This window comes from Dermacentor variabilis, chromosome 8 (assembly GCF_050947875.1).
Source record: "Dermacentor variabilis isolate Ectoservices chromosome 8, ASM5094787v1, whole genome shotgun sequence".
NCBI classification, from domain to species: domain Eukaryota; kingdom Metazoa; phylum Arthropoda; class Arachnida; order Ixodida; family Ixodidae; genus Dermacentor; species Dermacentor variabilis.
In genome coordinates, this window is record NC_134575.1 from 102,927,884 (window position 1) to 102,947,680 (window position 19,797).

The 19,797-nt window shown below is 45.5% G+C and overlaps 1 protein-coding gene across 1 annotated transcript in view; it reads right to left on the reverse strand.

The window, feature by feature from the left end:
* Positions 1 to 19,797, reverse strand: part of LOC142591506 (fatty acid synthase-like) — a 194,631-nt gene that overhangs the window by 99,240 nt on the left and 75,594 nt on the right. The window contains exons 9-11 of the mRNA XM_075703830.1: positions 14,835 to 15,064; positions 1,019 to 1,222; positions 7 to 264 (exon numbers count right to left, since the gene is read on the reverse strand). Coding sequence (XP_075559945.1) covers positions 7 to 264; positions 1,019 to 1,222; positions 14,835 to 15,064 — 692 coding nt within the window. The remainder of the gene's footprint in view (positions 1 to 6; positions 265 to 1,018; positions 1,223 to 14,834; positions 15,065 to 19,797) is intronic.

A 19,797-nucleotide genomic window follows, 5' to 3' on the forward strand; every position in this document is an offset into this window, starting at 1 on the left:
AATTACCTGTCTCGGCGACTGGAAATCTTTCCAGTGAGCGACGTCCCATGTCTGGGAGTGGTCCCAGCTAACCAAGTGAGCGATGCTGGGAGTGCCGCGAGGCACGGGGCACGGAACCGGAGGGTAGATCACTGACAAGTCCATCTCAACACCAAAAGTGTGAAGTTCACCCAGAGAGCGCAAGAAATACTGGAGGTTGTCCGCGTCGCGTTTCATCAGCCCTAGGCAGCTGGCATCGGGGCCTACAGAGCGCCGCAGGATCGCCTGTGATGAGTTAAATGACATATACGACAAAACATATTTTTGGTGCTGTTTCACCTCCGGCAGACCTTGTCGGCTGCCTTGTGCGCGTACATACTATGGTTTCCGTTTCTGCAGCAGCAGGTACAAGAACGACAGCACAGCACAAAATGAAATCTACCTTGATCCTTGCTACATTGAAGCCGTGAAAACTATTTGGAAGTAGTGTTTTAGTGAAAACGTATTTCTGGAAACGAAGCCGCAGGCGCCACATCAGCATACAAATGCTAATGAATTCTTGGGCTAGCTAAATACGAGTTAAAATTCGCCATCGGAAATAATCACTGGCTCAGCAAAGGAAAATTGATCGCGGTGATCACAAATTGATTAAGTGTTCACGAAGTGCCCTTAAAAGCGAGCGGGATACGTTTTCGAGAGAATTGTCGCTCACTATGGTTTATTTTTTGAAATTAGGATTGGTTAAACAGTAAGTGTCTAAATAAATTAGAATGCAAATATTCGAGAAATACGAGCATACAATAGCGAACGGAATACCAGGTATTTTTTCGTGTCTGAACAAACTGAAATATAATGTCCGCATGGATGTTTGTCTTGAAACTGAAAAGTGGCTTACATGTATTTTTTTTTTCTATTTGCATCTGATGGCGTTCACAACTGCAAATGTCAGTTTTGAAAGCACATGCGTTGCCGGCGCTTTGAGCCTGACGAACTGTAGTGAATGCAGCGAGTGAACTGATTTGTCCAGCATCCGTCTCACCTGCAAGAGGCAGTGTGGTCCGATCTCCAACAAGATGGCGTCCTTGGGCACGTGCGTAAGGGCCTCATGGAAGAGTACGGGGCTTAGGAAGTTGTTGACGATGTAGTCAGCAGAGCAGAGCTGCGAACCAGGTTCGTGCCAACGGTTCTCTGGCACTGAAGTGCTGATCCAGCGCTTGCTGCGTGGCATAGGCTGGAGTATGACCTGGTTCATTGCGAAATTTAATAAAAATGAACAAGAAACAAAATCTGCTTGGGCGAGCCCTCACAATTTTTTTTCGCTTTCTTGTGCGAGGTGTAATCTCTTGGGAAGTGGTCAGAGTAAGAAAACAATGAATAAACGTGTCAATTATTGTTCGCAAAATGTACCTATATTGGTCATCGTGAAGTCTACCTACATTGGCTCCAAAAGAAGAAAGTCCTTTCGAGCAAGAAGAGGGGGCCGAAAACAGACCAGGCCGTAAACTGCGCTGGTGATTATATATTTTCGCACAACGTATTAGTTACCCTAAGTTTCGTTTAAAATTTGCCATGGAATGCCCAAATTTGTGAAAGAAAACGTGCATAAATAAATAACTGCCGGAAGTTGACGTCACATTTCTTTCCGAAGTGTAAAGTACCGCAATAATCTGTTATGTTTCAGTCTCGAATAAATTATTGCACCTTACAACGCCTGTGAACCTGTAATATCATCATCATCATCATCATCAGCCTAGTTACGCCCACTGCAGGGCAAAGGCCTCTCCCATACTTCTCCAACTACCCCGGTCATGTACTAATTGTGGCCATGTTGTCCCTGCAAACGTCTTAATGTCATCCGCCCACCTAACTTTCTGCCGCCCCCTGCTACGCATCCCTTCCCTTGGAATCCAGTCCGTAACCCTTAGTGACCATCGGTTATCTTCCCTCCTCATTACATGTCCGGCCCATGCCCATTTCTTTTTCTTGATTTCAACTAAGATGTCGTTTACCCGCGTTTGTTGGCTCACCCAATCTGCTCTCTTCTTATCCCTTAATGTCACACCCATCATTCTTCTTTCCATAGCTCGTTGCGTCGTCCTCAATTTCAGCAGAACCCTTTTCGTAAGTCTCCAGGTTTCTGCCCCATATGTGAGTACTGGTAACACACAGCTGTTATACACTTTCCTTTTGAGGGATAGTGGCATCCTGCTGTTCATGATTTGAGAATGCCTGCCAAACGCACCCCAGCCCATTCTTATTCTTCTGGTTATTTCAGTCTCATGATCCGGATCCGTGGTCACTACCTGCCCTAAGTAGATGTAGTCCCTTACCCAGTCCAGTGCTTCGCTACCTATCGTAAACTGCTGTTCTCTTCCGAGCCTGTTAAACATTACTTTAGTTTTCTGCAGATTAACTTTCAGACCCACCCTTCTGCTTTGCCTCTCCAGGTCAGTGAGCATGCATTGCAATTGGTCTCCTGAGTTACTAAGCAAGGCAATATCATCAGCGAATCGCAAGTTGCTAAGGTATTCTCCATCAACTTTTATCCCCAATTCTTCCCACTCCAGGCCTCTGAATACCTCCTGTAAACATGCTGTGAATAGCATTGGAGATATCGTATCTCCCTGTCTGACGCCTTTCTTTATAGGGATTTTGTTGCTTTCTTTGTGGAGGACTACGGTGGCTGTGGAGCCGCTATAGATATCTTCCAGTATCTTTACATATGGCTCATCTACACCCTGATTCCGTAATGCCTCCATGACTGCTGAGGTTTCGACTGAATCAAACGCTTTCTCGTAATCAATGAAAGCTATATATAACGGTTGATTATATTCTGCACATTTCTCTATCACTTGATTGATAGTGTGAATATGGTCTATTGTTGAGTAGCCTTTACGGAATCCTGCCTGGTCCTTTGGTTGACAGAAGTCTAAGGTGTTCCTGATTCTATTTGCGATTACCTTAGTAAATACTTTGTAGGCAACGGACAGTAAGCTGATCGGTCTATAATCTTTCAAGTCTTTGGCGTCCCCTTTCTTATGGATTAGGATTATGTTAGCGTTCTTCCAAGATTCCGGTACGCTCGAGGTTATGAGGCATTGCGTATACAGGGTGGCCAGTTTCTCTAGAACAATCTGACCACCATCCTTCAACAAATCTGCTGTTACCTGATGCTCCCCAGCTGCCTTCCCCCTTTGCATAGCTCCTAAGGCTTTCTTTACTTCTTCTGGCGTTACCTGTGGGATTTCGAATTCCTCTAGGCTACTCTCTCTTCCACTATCGTGGTGGGTGCCCCTGGTACTGTATAAATCTCTATAGAACTCCTCAGCCACTTGAACTATCTCATCCATATTAGTAACGATATTGCCGGCTTTGTCTCTTAACGCACACATCTGATTCTTGCCTATTCCTAGTTTCTTCTTCACTGTTTTTAGGCTTCCTCCGTTCCTGAGAGCCTGTTCAATTCTATCCATATTATAGTTCCTGATGTCCGCTGTCTTACGCTTGTTGATTAACTTAGCAAGTTCTGCCAGTTCTATTCTAGCTGTAGGGTTAGAGGCTTTCATACATTGGCGTTTCTTGATCAGATCTTTCGTCTCCTGCGATAGCTTACTGGTTTCCTGTCTAACGGAGTTACCACCGACTTCTATTGCGCACTCCTTAATGGTTCCCATGAGATAGTCGTTCATTGCTTCAACACTAAGGTCCTCTTCCTGAGCTAAAGCCGAATACCTGTTCTGTAGCTTGATCCGGAATTCCTCTAGTTTCCCTCTTACCGCTAACTCATTGATTGGCTTCTTGTGTACCAGTTTCTTCCGTTCCCTCCTCGAGTCTAGGCTAATTCGAGTTCTTACCATCCTATGGTCACTGCAGCGTACCTTGCCGAGTACGTCTACATCTTGTATGATGCCAGGGTTCGCGCAGAGTATGAAGTCGATTTCATTTCTAGTCTCACCATTCGGGCTCCTCCACGTCCACTTTCGACTAACCCGCTTGCGGAAAAAGGTGTTCATTATCCGCATATTATTCTGTTCTGCAAACTCTACTAATAATTCTCCTCTGCTATTCCTAGAGCCTATGCCATATTCCCCCACTGACTTGTCTCCAGCCTGCTTCTTGCCTACCCTGGCATTGAAGTCGCCCATCAGTATAGTGTATTTTGTTTTGACTTTACCCATCGCCGATTCCACGTCTTCATAAAAGCTTTCGACTTCCTGGTCATCATGACTGCATGTAGGGGCATAGACTTGTACCACCTTCAATTTGTACCTCTTATTAAGTTTCACAACAAGACCTGCCACCCTCTCGTTAATGCTATAGAATTCCTGTATGTTACCAGCTATTTCCTTATTAATCAGGAATCCGACTCCTAGTTCTCGTCTCTCCGCTAAGCCCCGGTAACACAGTACATGCCCGCTTTTTAGCACTGTATATGCTTCTTTTGCCCTCCTAACCTCACTGAGCCCTATTATATCCCATTTACTACCCTCTAATTCCTCCAATAACACTGCTAGACTCGCCTCACTAGATAGCGTTCTGACGTTAAACGTTTCCAGGTTCAGATTCCAATGGCGGCCTGTCCGGAGCCAGGTATTCTTAGCACCCTCTGCAGCGTTACAGATCTGACCGCCGCCGTGGTCAGTTGCTTCGCGGCTGCTGGGGACTGAGGGCCGGGGTTTGATTGTTGTATTCATATAGGAGGTTGTGGCCAAGTACTGCACCAGGGTGGCCAATCCTGCTCTGGTGAGAGAGTGCGTTACCGGTTCTGGTCACCGGGATCAGGCCGCACTCCAGGCCTGTTTGTGCAATTTTCTCAACACACGGTTTTTTTTTTGTATTTCCCGGTGGAGAATTGCGCTGCACCGGGATTTGAATCACGGTCCTCTTGCACTGGAGACGGATACTCTACCGTCCCCGCAGGAGCTAAATTAAAAATTGAATTATGGTGTTTAGCGTGACAAAACCACTTTCTGATTATGCACGCCGTAGTGGAGGACTCCGAAAATTTCGACCACCTGGGGTTCTTTAGCGTGCACCTAATTCTAAGTACACGGGTGTTTTCGCATTTCGCCCCCATCGAAATGCGGCCGCCATGGCCGGGGTCCGATCCCGCGACCTCGTGTTCTGCAGTCTAACACCATGACCACTGAGCAACCACGGCGGGTCCCGCAGGAGTTGTACGCCTCATTTAACCTACAGTGGTGCCCTATTTGATCAGTCAAGGTGGACCAATCTGAGCTCGGTTATACCGCATGGATGGCACTCGGCTAGAGAACCTGGTATTTATGACCTGCACATGTGTGGCCACACATAATTGAGGATATATAATTTTTTTTTCTCGGAGGGTTTCCGTACAGTGATAAAAGGAAGGAAAATACATTAAAAGAAAAAAAGGAAAAAAAAGGAACATAACATGTGATTTGAACTCGTGATCCTTCAATGTAGCCCGGAAAGGTAGCTCAGTCGGTTGGTTCGTCAAGCCAACGGTTACTTTCAAGCGCCAAAGCTCCTGCTCCGAGCCTCATACTTATGTGGAAAGGGACTGATGTTGTCCGCGGCATTCGATAATTTCTTTGAAAAATGGCCGCCAGAGGAGCAGCGTGAACTCGAGCGGCTTTATAGACTAGGAAAACTGCCTTAAAATATTTAGACTTAAGGGGAAGCTTCGTTAACAAACTATAACACGGCAATCAGCACTCGTATACGACGAGAGAAATTATTGAGACGTGGGAAATTCCCTTGAAATAAATCTGGTTTGCGAGACAAATGCTTGTATGTATTGAATCTCTTAAAAGATGAGGGGGGAAATATGCGCTCACCGAGAGGGCATCTTCAGCACGAGACCACCGCGAGGCACCTTACTGAGATGTAGAGAGCTTCGCGGCCGGAACGAAATCTCCCCTCTCCGCCGGCCCAGGGTGGAAAACGCGCTTTCCGATCGCTCAAGGTTGCGCGGATATTGTATAGCTCTAGCGTCTAGGAAAAAGCTTAAACAGGTGCGGGGGCGGCACGCATAGCGTGGGAAGCTAGCCGCCGGAATAGCTATCTCAAGTACTGCTGCTGGCGAGGGCGAAATACCTTCGTGTAATTATAATAACCCTAATAGGACTTCTTTCAAAGAAAAAAAAAGAGAAGAAAAAGAAAAGGGAAACGGCTCAGAAGGCTATACTACGAGAGCTATGACTGATACTTTTCTATATATATGTATTCATCTCATCTATGGGATCGCATGCGCGCGCTGTTGGTTTTAAAGCGCAACCGTGGTAGGGAAACGGAAGGCGATATAAGCATGCGTGTCCATGATACGCACACGACAAACTGCCTTACAATATTTAGAATTGATATATATATACACACACAAAAGCCAATATAGGCTGCTCGACACTATCTCGCGCGTTTTTATAGCGAAGTACATCAGAACCGACTCGTCGTTCCACAACAACCATTTCCTGAGTGATCGCCAGATATATGCCGAATAACTTCCTGTCATTCAATAAGAATGTCTCTCTTTCATGCAGCCTACCAATTCGCGCAGTTTCGGTTTAGACAAAACAATTTATCATTCGAGGCGCACTTGCCAAGTTTGCCTCCAATTAAAACTGCCTGCGATGCCTATAGTGCAGCTCTTATCTCACTCAACATACACAGTTCTATATACGTGCATCCGGTGCAATGCTTTCCGTTGTATCAGCAATTTCAATGTCATGGCCGATCATGTAAGCAAAAGTAGCTGTTTACTATTTACAATATCCAGAATTGATCAAACGTGAAGTTGTCACCGGCATTCTGAGTGGTTGGAAGGCATAATTTCTTTGAAAAATGGCCGCCAGAGGAGCAGCGTGAACTCGAGCGGCTTTATAGACTAGGAAAACTGCCTTAAAATATTTAGACTTAAGGGGAAGCTTCGTTAACAAACTATAACACGGCAACCAGAACTCGTATACGACGAGAGAAATTATTGAGACGTGGGAAATTCCCTTGAAATAAATCTGGTTTGCGAGACAAATGCTTGTATGTATTGAATCTCTTAAAAGATGAGGGGGGAAATATGCGCTCACCGAGAGGGCATCTTCAGCACGAGACCACCGCGAGGCACCTTACTGAGATGTAGAGAGCTTCGCGGCCGGAACGAAATCTCCCCTCTCCGCCGGCCCAGGGTGGAAAACGCGCTTTCCGATCGCTCAAGGTTGCGCGGATATTGTATAGCTCTAGCGTCTAGGAAAAAGCTTAAACAGGTGCGGGGGCGGCACGCATAGCGTGGGAAGCTAGCCGCCGGAATAGCTATCTCAAGTACTGCTGCTGGGGAGGGCGAAATACCTTCGTGTAATTATAATAACCCTAATAGGACTTCTTTCAAAGAAAAAAAAAGAGAAGAAAAAGAAAAGGGAAACCGCTCAGAAGGCTATACTACGAGAGCTATGACTGATACTTTTCTGTATATATGTATTCATCTCATCTATGGGATCGCATGCGCGCGCTGTTGGTTTTAAAGCGCAACCGTGGTAGGGAAACGGAAGGCGATATAAGCATGCGTGTCCATGATACGCACACGACAAACTGCCTTACAATATTTAGACTTGATATATATATACACACACAAAAGCCAATATAGGCTGCTCGACACTATCTCGCGCGTTTTTATAGCGAAGTACATCAGAACCGACTCGTCGTTCCACAACAACCATTTCCTGAGTGATCGCCAGATATATGCCGAATAACTTCCTGTCATTCAATAAGAATGTCTCTCTTTCATGCAGCCTACCAATTCGCGCTGTTTCGGTTTAGACAAAACAATTTATCATTCGAGGCGCACTTGCCAAGTTTGCCTCCAATTAAAACTGCCTGCGATGCCTATAGTGCAGCTCTTATCTCACTCAACATTCACAGTTCTATATACGTGCATCCGGTGCAATGCTTTGACAATTGACAAAAAAAATATAGGATTGCAGAAGAAAGCTTTTCGACATGTGTGTGAACTTCGCCACGCTGCTTCTACTTCAGACACCTTCCAAAAGTAACAAAGTAGAGTACAAGATACTTACCGCTTTTCACAATTCATCCGCTCTTATTCTAATATCACATTCAGTTTTTTTAGAAGTGAGAGTGTGCCTAAACAATTGTAGGCAGTTAATAAGCATGCGCAATGGAGACATGCTCTTTTTACGCAATTTTTGTAGTGCCTTCAATCAGCATGCGCGAAAACTCAGCCTTCCCTCAATTTCATGTATACGAACACGTGGAATAGAAAAATCTCACTGATGACATTTCTTGTTGTCCACATATACCATGCTTCTGATTTGTTGCTGGCTCCTTTCGTTTTCTTGTTTTCCTATTCTACAGAAATAACCTGGTGTTTCTTTCGCGTCGTTTTTTACTTACGTCGTATGCTACAACGTAATTTTGCTTTCTTCTTGCGTCCATACATTGTGTGTCCTACGACAAGGACTTCCTTGCTAATTAGTTACCACAGTTATATCACCTTTCCTACAAAGGCAGGGCCACAAACTATTCCTCTTATTTTTCGGGGCAATGCAAATACCGTCAGCTTTTTTTTGTACCGCGGTTTACTTGGTTTCTTTCTGCTAATTTCTATATCTTACATGTTATTTTTGTTTTTTGTTTATCTCACTTATAGCGGCTACACGGTCCTCCGGCAAGCTGATTAAACATGCTTTCAGCACAGGTAGCCAGCCAGAAGTATATCAATAATAAAGTTTACTGATTATATTCAACCGCAGACGGCGAACAAAGCGGCGTGCACACATAATATTGCAGAGAGGAAAGTACAATTCGGGATGCGAAGTTTAACAGTGACCAACCTGAAGGCTATCAGCGATGGCTCATAGACAACATATTTCACTAGTGAATTTTGTAGTATGCGCATGGATAGGGCAAGTTGTTACGCAATTTCCTTCCAACGTTGTGTTCAGAGGAAACCCTTGCGCATAAATAGAAGAACATAAAAAGGAATGGTACTTGTGCTGGCACGTTCCATATACTCTGATCCTTCGCGTACCTCCGAATGCAGATAACAGTGTAATACACTTTCAAATTTAATGAAACGAATGAGCCACCTAACCTTATTAGGGCGACACATGTGATATGTTCTTATAATGTCGGTTCTACGACAACAAAAACACACCATGACAGGGCGTGATCAGCATGACACGAGGGCACGACGAAATTCGGTAGTGCATACCCTCGCAAGAAAAGCTTCTTTAGGTTGCCGTGCATATTGAGATTAAGCAAACCTACAACTAATTTCAGCACTGACGAATATTCGCGCCAACCATATTGCGCCAGTGAGACGAGTGGAGAAGTAGAAGGGCTTGTACGTGCCCGCTGCGTTTGTCCAAGGCGCCTGATGCAGCTTGCCTATTCTTACATATCTTACTAAAATCACCGAACATCAGCCCTAACTATAACACACGAAACACCAATTTGTAGTCGGAGTAGTTATCGCAGCACTAACTACAGATCACCAGCACATTGCAGTTTTGAACCTCCTCGCAAGCCCTTATATTTCGGTATGTGCGGTCTTTGCGTGCGTGTAAGCATGTGCCCGCGTCTTCATTGCTGTGCTGTTTGTCCCTAGATTCTCAAAGTGCTCGCTGCTAAGAGGACGATGTGGCTAAAGTCATCGAGTTTCAGAACAAAAAACAGAACGCGTTCGAAAACAGAGACAGGAAGGGACGACAACACAGCCCCAAAATGACGTACCAGCCTCTGTCTCAGATTTCGCGTGCGGGTAGGTTCCGTTCATCAAATACTCACGAACTAGCCCAAGACTTACTCAAGTTTATGAGTAGGCTCAAGCTCGTTTACAAAAGCACCGGAGATGTTCGTGCCACTTGTGGGCAAAAAAATAATACAAAATGCCTGTTTGTCGAGCAAATTGTGGTTGTTGTCGACGTTCAAAGCCGAATTTTGGAACTCATGTAAGGGAACAACTATGATCTTGACCTCATTGGCCATCTCCCGGGAAGCATTTTCTATTTTCGTTTTGTAATTTCGCCGCGCAGTTCTGGGGGCGGACGGCTGTTTAAAGAAAACTTAATAAATGAAATCGTGTAAACCTAAGCATATAAGTTGTTTTGCTGTGGTTGTGTTTTTATAACTAGTACAAAATACAATACAACAACTTTTAGAGCGTGAAACAAAGAAAAGTGCCTTGTCTTTCCCACACCCCAGTTGGAAAGTCTGCAGATTTCGCCTGATATGGTGACGAGTGACGGCTCAACCGCCCATCCAAGTTTAGGTGTTGTTGAGTGTTGCGCGCGTTGTCCTTGGCGGCAATTTGCGCTTTCACTAGGAGAATGACCACGGGAAACTCCGGAACCACCCGAATTTATGGGGCGTCAAGTAACGACTGAGGCAGAAGACCTCGCTTGAGACGACGAGATGGCGAATGGGGCCGTCAGGGGAATGGAGGGTGGACTGCGATCGGATGAGAGCGTGACATTACCAGCGCCTTTGTTATGTTTGTGATTAACTTTTACGCCGTCCACCGTCGTTGGATGAGTTGGCACTGATTGAAGGCCAGGCGCAATTGCGACACAATTGCACTGGGCTAACGGGAGACATAGGGGCTTCCCTCCCCTGCCTTGGATATATATCTGGGTTGGTAATATAAGCGGTGTTATTTGCTACATCCGTGAGCGGCACAAAACTTTTGCCGAAGACGCCAGCATTCATTCGCTCAAGCCGCGGACCTTAATTTGACCCCTGCACAAAGAGAGTGATCGGCACTAATTCTTCCTTTGTTACTTCTTGCTCTAACACAACAATGATGCTTAAAACCGGTGATGGGACGAAAACAACCAAAAGCAGTATAAAGACAGCGGCACAGAGCCAGAACATATTTAACGGCGCCTTCGACTGCTTCTGTTTGCCGTGTTTACTTCCGCCAGTAGAAGGTACTGTGGGCGAAGCCCACCACAGGAAAGGCTCGTGATGCTGTCGTCGTGGCGTTGTAAGAGTGATCACGTGGATCGTAAACTGCACTTGTCGCTCACAGATCGTAGTATTGCATGATTTGAAACCTATGTGTGCATTCAGTACATGAAGAGAATAAAACGTTTTGCTTGAATGTCTGTATGCAGGGAATTCAATTTTCGAATAAAAAGCGAGCAACTAGGCATTCCCCCTTGCGCCACACCAGTCTCCCGGGTGAAGGGTCTAGACAAAGCTTTACCCATCCTTATGCGGAAAGTGCGACTTGAAAGATAACTTTGTATTGTGTTTATCATGTTACCAAAGACACCGGTCATCGAAAGATATGGGAGTATTCCGAAGCGCCATTCGTATCGTAAGCTTCTTAAAGGTCTACAAATACTTGGAGACATAACTCGTATGTATACAAGTACCTCTAATGCGAACAAGATGGTGTTTCTCATGAACGCATGGCACCCTGAGAATAAATTTGCGGAGCAGTTCTTTAACATTATTAAGATTGCGAAGGTGCTCTGAAGTTCGTTCCAAGAAACTATTTGAGTACCCATAATATGAATGAATGAATGAATGAGTTTATTTCTCCTGTTTACAACAGAAAGGAAACAGAAGCTAAAGGCCATGTGGCATGACAAAGGCTTCTGCTCCCACAAAAATTCGGCACGCAGGCCGTACGCAGCAACATGTATCATACAGATATACTGAAATCAACTGGAGAGTCGCGAGACAATATTATTTTCGTGAAACAGAACAGGTCTACAAGAAATATGAGAAACCAACAGGACACTCAAAGCACAATGCGTTTTGTTTCAGACCAACTACAACCGGAAAACAAAAGAAACAAAAGACTTACAATTTATACTGTGGTTCTAATCAGACCAACACAGTATTGTTCAGAATGAGAAAATTTTTGTATGATTTATTCGAACATTCTATAATTTCATCTTCAAAATCACGTAGGCGATTTCGTAGTGAAGGTGCCTGGTAACTGACTAGTTGGTTTCCATAATTCATTCTTATTTTTGGTGTTCTAACGTGATGTTGTCGAAGGCTGTAATGCGGATTGGTGGGTGCATTCAAGATGTACTGTGACTTGTTTTGTTTAATCTATTGCAGCAACTTGTACTAATACAACTGGTTTGCCTTTAAGATAGAATGTTTCATAATAGAGAGTCCTGTGCCATGTGTTTAAGAACGTTAGCTCATAGAGACCTCGACAGGCCCTTTGATGCCGGGGTTCTCTTCTTTAGAGTAGTCGAGAGATTCTCGCTGCTCCTTCGGCACTGGCGGCACCATCTGGCTGCGAGCCGTGTCCATCGCCTCTTACGGGGCACGGGTCACCCGCTCATTTCAGCAGTTTATAAATGAGAAAGGCCTCGTCTCTAGAGACGAAGCCTGAAGTGCACAAGCCCGGAGGTTTATGGGCCCTTATTGGATGGTGGAGCACCGTTAACTGCACAATAAACTTTTATTGGAGGAGTTTGTGTTTGCTGAACAACATGATATCGTGGCACAAAGAACCGGAAAAGAAACATTTTAAATTAGACTGACAGAAGAGAAAAAAAGACGGCGCTATCTTACTTCCACTTTTATCTGTCACTTAGAATCATTCTTTTCCATTCTTTTTGCGCTACATATCATGTCGTTCATCGTTAACAGCAGCCGCATGCAGATGGGGCAGTTTGGCGTTACCGCCGGCTCGCTTCGAATGGGCCGGACAGCCGCTCGAAGCCGCTGTGAAGATGCCCCTTGGCGCGCCACTTCGGCAAAGCGATTCTTGGACAAGTAGGACACCTCTGTGCGTGCCTCTTTGAACCATATCTTTTCTTTGACGTTCAGTGCAACAATTTTTTTTAAGTAGGGAATGACTGCGAGTGCGCGACGTGTTCCGCATCACAATTCACACAGTGTAGATAATTTTCGTATGTTTAAGATGGATGTTTATGTGCGCTTGTCTTAGCATAGGTCACTCGACCTCGGCAGGTGTGGGAGCTTTGCCCGAAGTTTTGGCATTTGAAGCATCGCAGGGGCTTTCGCACGTGTGACCTGACACGGCTCTTTATAAAGCCTGTATCGATGCTTTCAGTTGAAACACTTGACCCCTGGGAAAGAATAAAATGTTTGATAGGTTTTCTTTACCATCACGCCCGAACTCGATTCGCTTGGCTCTAGTTTAGTCTCCGTGATTTCAAACAAGACGTTTTACAAAATGATTACCGCGGATGATGTTAAGTGTGCGATGTAGTTTAATACTCAGTGGAATGTCCCAAATGAAAACTAGATTAGGGAGCTTTTCGTATTGTTTCCTAGTGAAAATTTTCAAGAGGAGCTCACCACTCACAAATTTCATACCTTAAAACCCTGCGCCAATAGCATCTGTCAGAGATTTCGCCGCAAGGAATGCTGAGATGGCTCTAACTGTTCTTTCCGGTTTTTGCCTTTGAATTACATCATAGCGAGGAAAAATAGCTATTTGATTACAAAAAAAAAAATGGGACAACTTTTTCAGTGCACCCTCTTTCCTGGGGGCGATCAAGTAATGCTGGGAGCAAGCCATAAGTGAGTGTGTGTTTCATTGTCGGCAGTAACTCCCGGTCCTGCAAACAGCAGCTGTGCGTTACCAGTGTAACCGAACATGACATTACCTAGGTTGACTACTCACACAGGGTTAACCCTCACTGCCTAGCTAACTGGAATACAGAAGAGAGTAGTAGACAAGAAAGATAGAAAATGAGAGAGTAAGACGAACATTGGAGAAGAGGAGAGAGAAAGGCAACTACCGATTATCTATGGGCGGGTCACTTAGGGGGCGCCGTATACGTGAACCCGATGCCAAAGTGGTGTGTTGCCTCCGCCAAGGGGCCTTACAGATCCATCCATCACTCAGCATCGGCTTAACACCGAGGACACGCTTTTCCCCGGATATGGCTAAGCTACGCGCGGGTAAAGGCGGAAGGGGCCAGGCCCATGTGCTCCGGTCCCCACGTACATACTGGTGACATTGGTGTTGTAATCGATTATTTTTTTCTGATCTCGAAGAACGTTTACTTGGATTAAAGCTTCTACATCAGAAGCTCAGATATTCATTAGTATACCGACTTATCTCACGTATTTTTATCCAGAAGGCCTGCATACCTAATTTAGGCCACACCTATGAGCAGTGTGGCCGAATTTCATCCATACCTGCGCGGGCACGGCCTCGTCTGAACAGAATATAGCCGGCTTCTTCCGAAAGTGCATTGTTATTATTAAAATTTGAAAAGAATTTCGCTTACTTCATCCTGTTGAGTTACCTGTGACAAATATTATACACAGTAACCGTAGGAAGAAGTTCACTCATCCAAACACTCATCTTGATTGATGTCAGCTATCGCCCAATAACAGCCCTTTATGGAAATTTAGCATATAGCGACATATGCAAGGCGCTGGCAGCTTTAAAACGGCTGAGGATAAGCCCTCTGAAAAGATTTTTTGCGAGAACGGTAACTTCGCCCTCCGCGTATGAATTCCACGCGACAGGCACAATTGCAAAATTTGGCTAAGATCTTCACAACAGCGTTTGGTACCTACCGAATGTGCTTTCCGGCAAGCCCGAGAGGTGCTTCAGGACCTATTTAAATAATTACGCAGTCGCAAGCATTTTTAAAGCTACGTCGAAGATCTTACAGCCTCTTCTAGGTTTAGGTCGAATATGTAAAACAAACGCCATATTCGGTAAGAACTAGAGAGGCGAAACAAGATATTTAGGTGCATATAAGCGGTCTGAATTGAACACTTGCTTGAATAAAGTTCGTAAGGGAATCAGTAGCACTGCGTACTTCATTCACAAATGCATTTTAAATTCGTTAATTCACAGCGATAGTACACAGTCGACGGCGAATAGGTCGCTCATCTGCGCACATTACCTTTTTGAGAGCTTCTTGGAAGGCAGGCCCGATGCTTTCGATGTGCTTGCTGTGCAACGCCACGCCCAAGCTGTTGACCTCGCGGGCAAAGATGTTCTCAGCTTGAAGCTGCGCAACCATGTTTTCCACGGCTTCGGCGGTGCCAGAGACTGTCACAGAATCTTCCGCGTTGTGGCACGCAGGATACACGCCAGGGGGACAGCGTCTTCTAGCCTCTGCCCATGTGAGCCCTAAGGAAATCTTTCCATCACTGAACGACCCGTTTCTTTGTTTTAAAATTACTAGTGCCAATTTTATGTCAGCATGAGTGCTAAAATTACGTCACAGTTGAGTGTTGTTTAAATAAACAGTGAAAGTTGAGCTTTCTTTTTTTTTTGACGTGTGAGATTATGCGACTAATGTTTAAATGAATCAAGCCGCATAGACAGTGAATCGTTTGAACAACTGCACCGTCACGAAATGCAAGCTAGAGACACTCGAAATGCGGCTGTTTGTAAGATGTGAAAAAAAAATGAACAAAGCTCTTTAAGAGGAAGCTTTAGCTCGGGCCCAACTCCGACGCGGCCTATTCAAATACATGTAAAACGCAAAAACGTTTTTATGAGATAACCCCTGGACCGATTTTGATGAAATTTGTCGCATTTGAAAGAGAAAGTTAAATTCTAGTGACTGTTGGAAGCGGAATTTTGATTTAGGGCTTGGATTTTCTTAAAACGATTTTCAAATATTTGACCGTTTGAAAAAAATAGAAGCACGTAGTTTATAAATTCATAGCTCTGCATCAAGAATCGATATCGCGGTTCTGTAAACGGCATCCATTAGATCATTCAAAGCGGACAAATTCAATATGTCATTTTACATCTTACGTGAATTTGTTACGTTGGTTACAACGGTTTTGCAAAAGTTGTATTTCTCTATGATTAAGTTTTTTTTATATTCATGTGTAACATATCAATTTTGTCCGCTTTAGATGTACTATTAGATGCAATTAACAGAATTGTATTATCATTTTTAGTGGTTAAGTTACAGAGTTGTAAACTTGATAGTTTCGTTTTTTGAAAATTTTCGATTTTTGCCAATCTTTAATAAAAAATTGCCGATCTAACTCAAAAATTCGAAACCAACAGTCACTAGATTTTAAGTTTGTCTTTTAAATGCAACAAACCTCGTCAAATTTGGTGCAGTGGTTGCCGAGAAAAACGAATTCTCCTTTTACATGTATTTAGATAGGAGCACTCGAGCTAAAGCTTCCTCTTAAGGACATTTATCCAGAATATCAATAGCTATCCAATAGGTGTTTCTAAAGTTGAAGCGTTTATATTGGCACGGTTGTTGACTGCAAATCAGTCTTGCATCGATCCGCCATGTCACAATGAAAAGCGATAAGCGTTTCATTGTGACAAGTGAACTGTCTTCAGAAATAGCGCAGCTTTATCCTCTAGTGGAACTCACCACCCATCGAAAAAGTGGACATGGCAGAGAGCAAGAAGAGGAAAGCCAGGGAGGTCAACCAGAGGAGCTCCCGTTCAGCTACCTTACACTGGAGGTAAGGGAAAGATGGAATAGAAAGAGGAAAGCAGGGAGAGAGTGAGCACTGAGTGCCCATAGGATCATGACCAGGGAAGCTGTAAGTGATCTCTCAGGTCGGTGCAGTTCAAGTAGTGGGCACGAATCGCTCCTCATGCCTGTGACGGCTGCAGCCATGGTTTCAATATCTTTGGTCAGGCAATCGTCCAGTCGGTTTAAAGTTGTCCTGACAGAGAGGCGCTGTATGTCGTAGCGAGTAAAGGTACACAATAGGTGCTCGATGGTTTCGTCGCACCTACAGGGGTCGCACATCGGGCTCTCGGCCATTACCATGCGACAGGAGCAAGCGTTCTTGACTGCCACTCCCAGTTACAAAAGGCACAGTAAGGTTATTTTGACGCGGTAAAGGCCAGGTGGCAGTTGTAGCTGTAGCAAGGGAGGTTGAACCGGAAATTTAATGCACGAATTCCAGAAAGCTCGCGACTTCTTCCATGCAAGCAAGCGAAGTTTCCTGGCAGTTTTCGTCCTCGCCAAAGGAATCGGACGCGTATGGGTGCCTTCTTGGGCAGATGGGGCAGCCCTTCCTTGCTGCAGACCCTAATCATCAATGTTGCGTCACACGAAGTGTGACGAGTAAACGGGCTCTCTGAAAGCGAGTGCTTCCGTGCATTCTTTCAAGGAGACAAATGTGGGTATCGGAATTCGACTTTACCGCGCGAAAAGCAACACATGTAACAAGTGAAGTGTCTCTAAGGTCAACCTACTTGCCAGGGGACAGAAACTTCACTCGGTTAAAGTGCAGACCTGTTTCAATTTTGTTATTGGAAAAGATGGGCTGGCTAGTTACATGCATCGAATGTATAACGCGTTTCCCAGGTAACATTAGCCAAAGTGTTTCATAAAAAGAATAGAGATCAAAGTAGTGAACTAGGTGCACGGTACGATAATAGGAGCTATGGTGTTGCGTCGCCAGGCCTCCAACTACCTAATGCCGCATGTCTAAAAATTGTATCTCTCAACGTGTTTTTTCAAACCTTCGTCCTGCTGAACTGCTACGCTAACGTTAGCTGGTAAACAGGGAATAACGCTGGGCCGTCACATCTTTGACCCAGGTATGTCTGGCGCAGTCTTCTCATCCTATTCGTCGTAGAATGTATGAGGATTTTAACGCCAAGTTCGAGTTTTATTTCTGTCTACAGCCGATATAGGGACAAATGCATACTAAGCCGCGTTGCCACGCCTAGGCCTTCGACCTTACACGACGGGCAATCTGTTTCTTAGCACGAGGGTGCGGATCAAATCCTGGCCGCGGCGGCCGCTTTTCGAGGGGGGGGGGATGAAATGCAAGAGCGCCTGTGTACGGTGAATTGATTGCGCGTTAAAGATCTCTAGGTGGTCAAAATGAATCAGGAGCCCCTCGAACGTGTATAATAATCAAATCGTAGTGTTAGCACGCATAGGAAAACCCTACACATTAATGATTTTTCGTCTTGCACTTGTTCGCAATAGAGAATGCAAGTTCAGGAAGTCAGCATACCTGCTTGAAGCTCTAGACGGTGACCACTTGTATGTTCAAGGACTCCTTCAAGCACCTTCGCTTTGGACTCTTGCTCGCCTCCAATTGGATCCTTGAACATTTACTGACATGGTCGGGGACAGCTTTACTATTTAAGCATTATTAGGGTACCTTGAGCACTTTTTGGGTGCTACCTATCCATGTATGTTTATATCAATCTATGCCTATTTATATCTAACTGTTTTGCCGCCTACCGGGGTCACTGAGTGGTCCATGGTTGAATGGGTAGTGCATCGGGCTTCCGTGCTGAAGAAACAAGGTTAGGAACCAACCGTTGGAGCAACTTGGGTCGCTGAGTACTTGGGTCACTGAGTACTTGCGTCACTGTGTTTGTTACAATGTGCACATATCGCCACTCTGCAATGAACATATTTCACTCCGATATGGGTCACTGTAGATGCGGGATTGGGTTCAATGAAAATCTTTGAAGCGGATTTGGAGCACCGTGTGCGTGCCACTCGCTGTGTGCTGGTCTTCAATGAACCGCTATACATCGACTCTGGTCACCGTATATGTGCCAGTAGCAGTGTACCGCTCTTCGATAAACATATCTGACTTCTTGGGTAACCAGATATGAGCCACAGGGTTTGTGTCACCTCTACAGGGACGATGAATACCGCCTAAATTTCTCCGACACTAAGCGGAATCGACCCCCCAGTGTCTCTGAGGGATAGCAACCCGACGCATCAGCATTTCACAAATGCTCTGGGTATGTGCCGCAATCGAATGAACGCCTTTCAGGCCAATGCTTTAACGAGCTGCACCTTGAATGGACTGCGTATCTGCCGATCTTCAAAGAACCCCTCGACAACTTTGGTCCCTGAGTGCGTGCAACTGGGTGTGTGACAAGCGAGGGAACAATTCTCAGTGTTCGAAAGTACCGGCATGCCAGGCTTGTCGTCTCGGAGGGCAAGCGCAAACTTCTCTACAGAGCCACTAGCTGTCGCATCGCGTTCAAAGAAGCGCGAGTGAGGATTCCGGTTGCTGCATGGCGTGTTTGTGAGCGTTCGCACGCACCAGGGTGCCATGCATTTTGGAGGCCACGCTCAGGCTTCGCGGCGGTAGCGCTATATGGCACCATTTTAACGCGATAGCGTTAAGGAGCTCGTGTCGCAGAAAAGCCGGTGTCGTCGGCGTCGGTGTCGGCGTCGGCGGCGTTGGCCGTGAGCCATAAATCACGGCAGGCACTTCATAAATAAAAAGCAACTTCCAAGATGGGCTGGGTGGGAATCGAACCAGGGTCTCCGGAGTGTGAGACGGAGACGTTACCACTGAGCCACGAGTTCGATGCTTCGAAGCGGTACAAAAGCGCCTCTAGTGAACGCGGTGTTGCCTTAGAAACGAGCTGTTTCTAAGGCTCAGGCGTGCGTCGCTTGCTCAGGCGCACATTTCGTTGTCGCGCCGAACGCTGCGTTGCTCGACGCTCACCGCGTCCGATGCGGGGCGCGTAGTCACTGCGCCGTAGCCCATTGTCTTACACCCCTTGGCGGGTCGACGGGAACGCTGTCGCGTTCCACTCTTGAAGGCGAAGCTTAAGCGTCCTCCAATTTTCTTAACGAAGCGTGAAAGGGGAGTCCCGCTGCAGCATACGCCTCATCATAACTTCGTTCTACGGCGCGAATACGTTCTGCTGCAATACTGAGTCAGTGTGTTAGAGCATTACCATCGACAGTTATCGTTTGATGGGTACTGCCACATTCTTCAGGAAAATAACGGCCGATAATATCAGAACATACTTTTCTTGGAGGCCATATCCACCAAAGTCTAAATCGCCCGTCAAAAGACAAACCGACAGCCAATGCTAAGCTGCAGGGCCTAGGGCCAGCACTCTTTAGGATTGCCAGTGGAGCGATAAAAGGC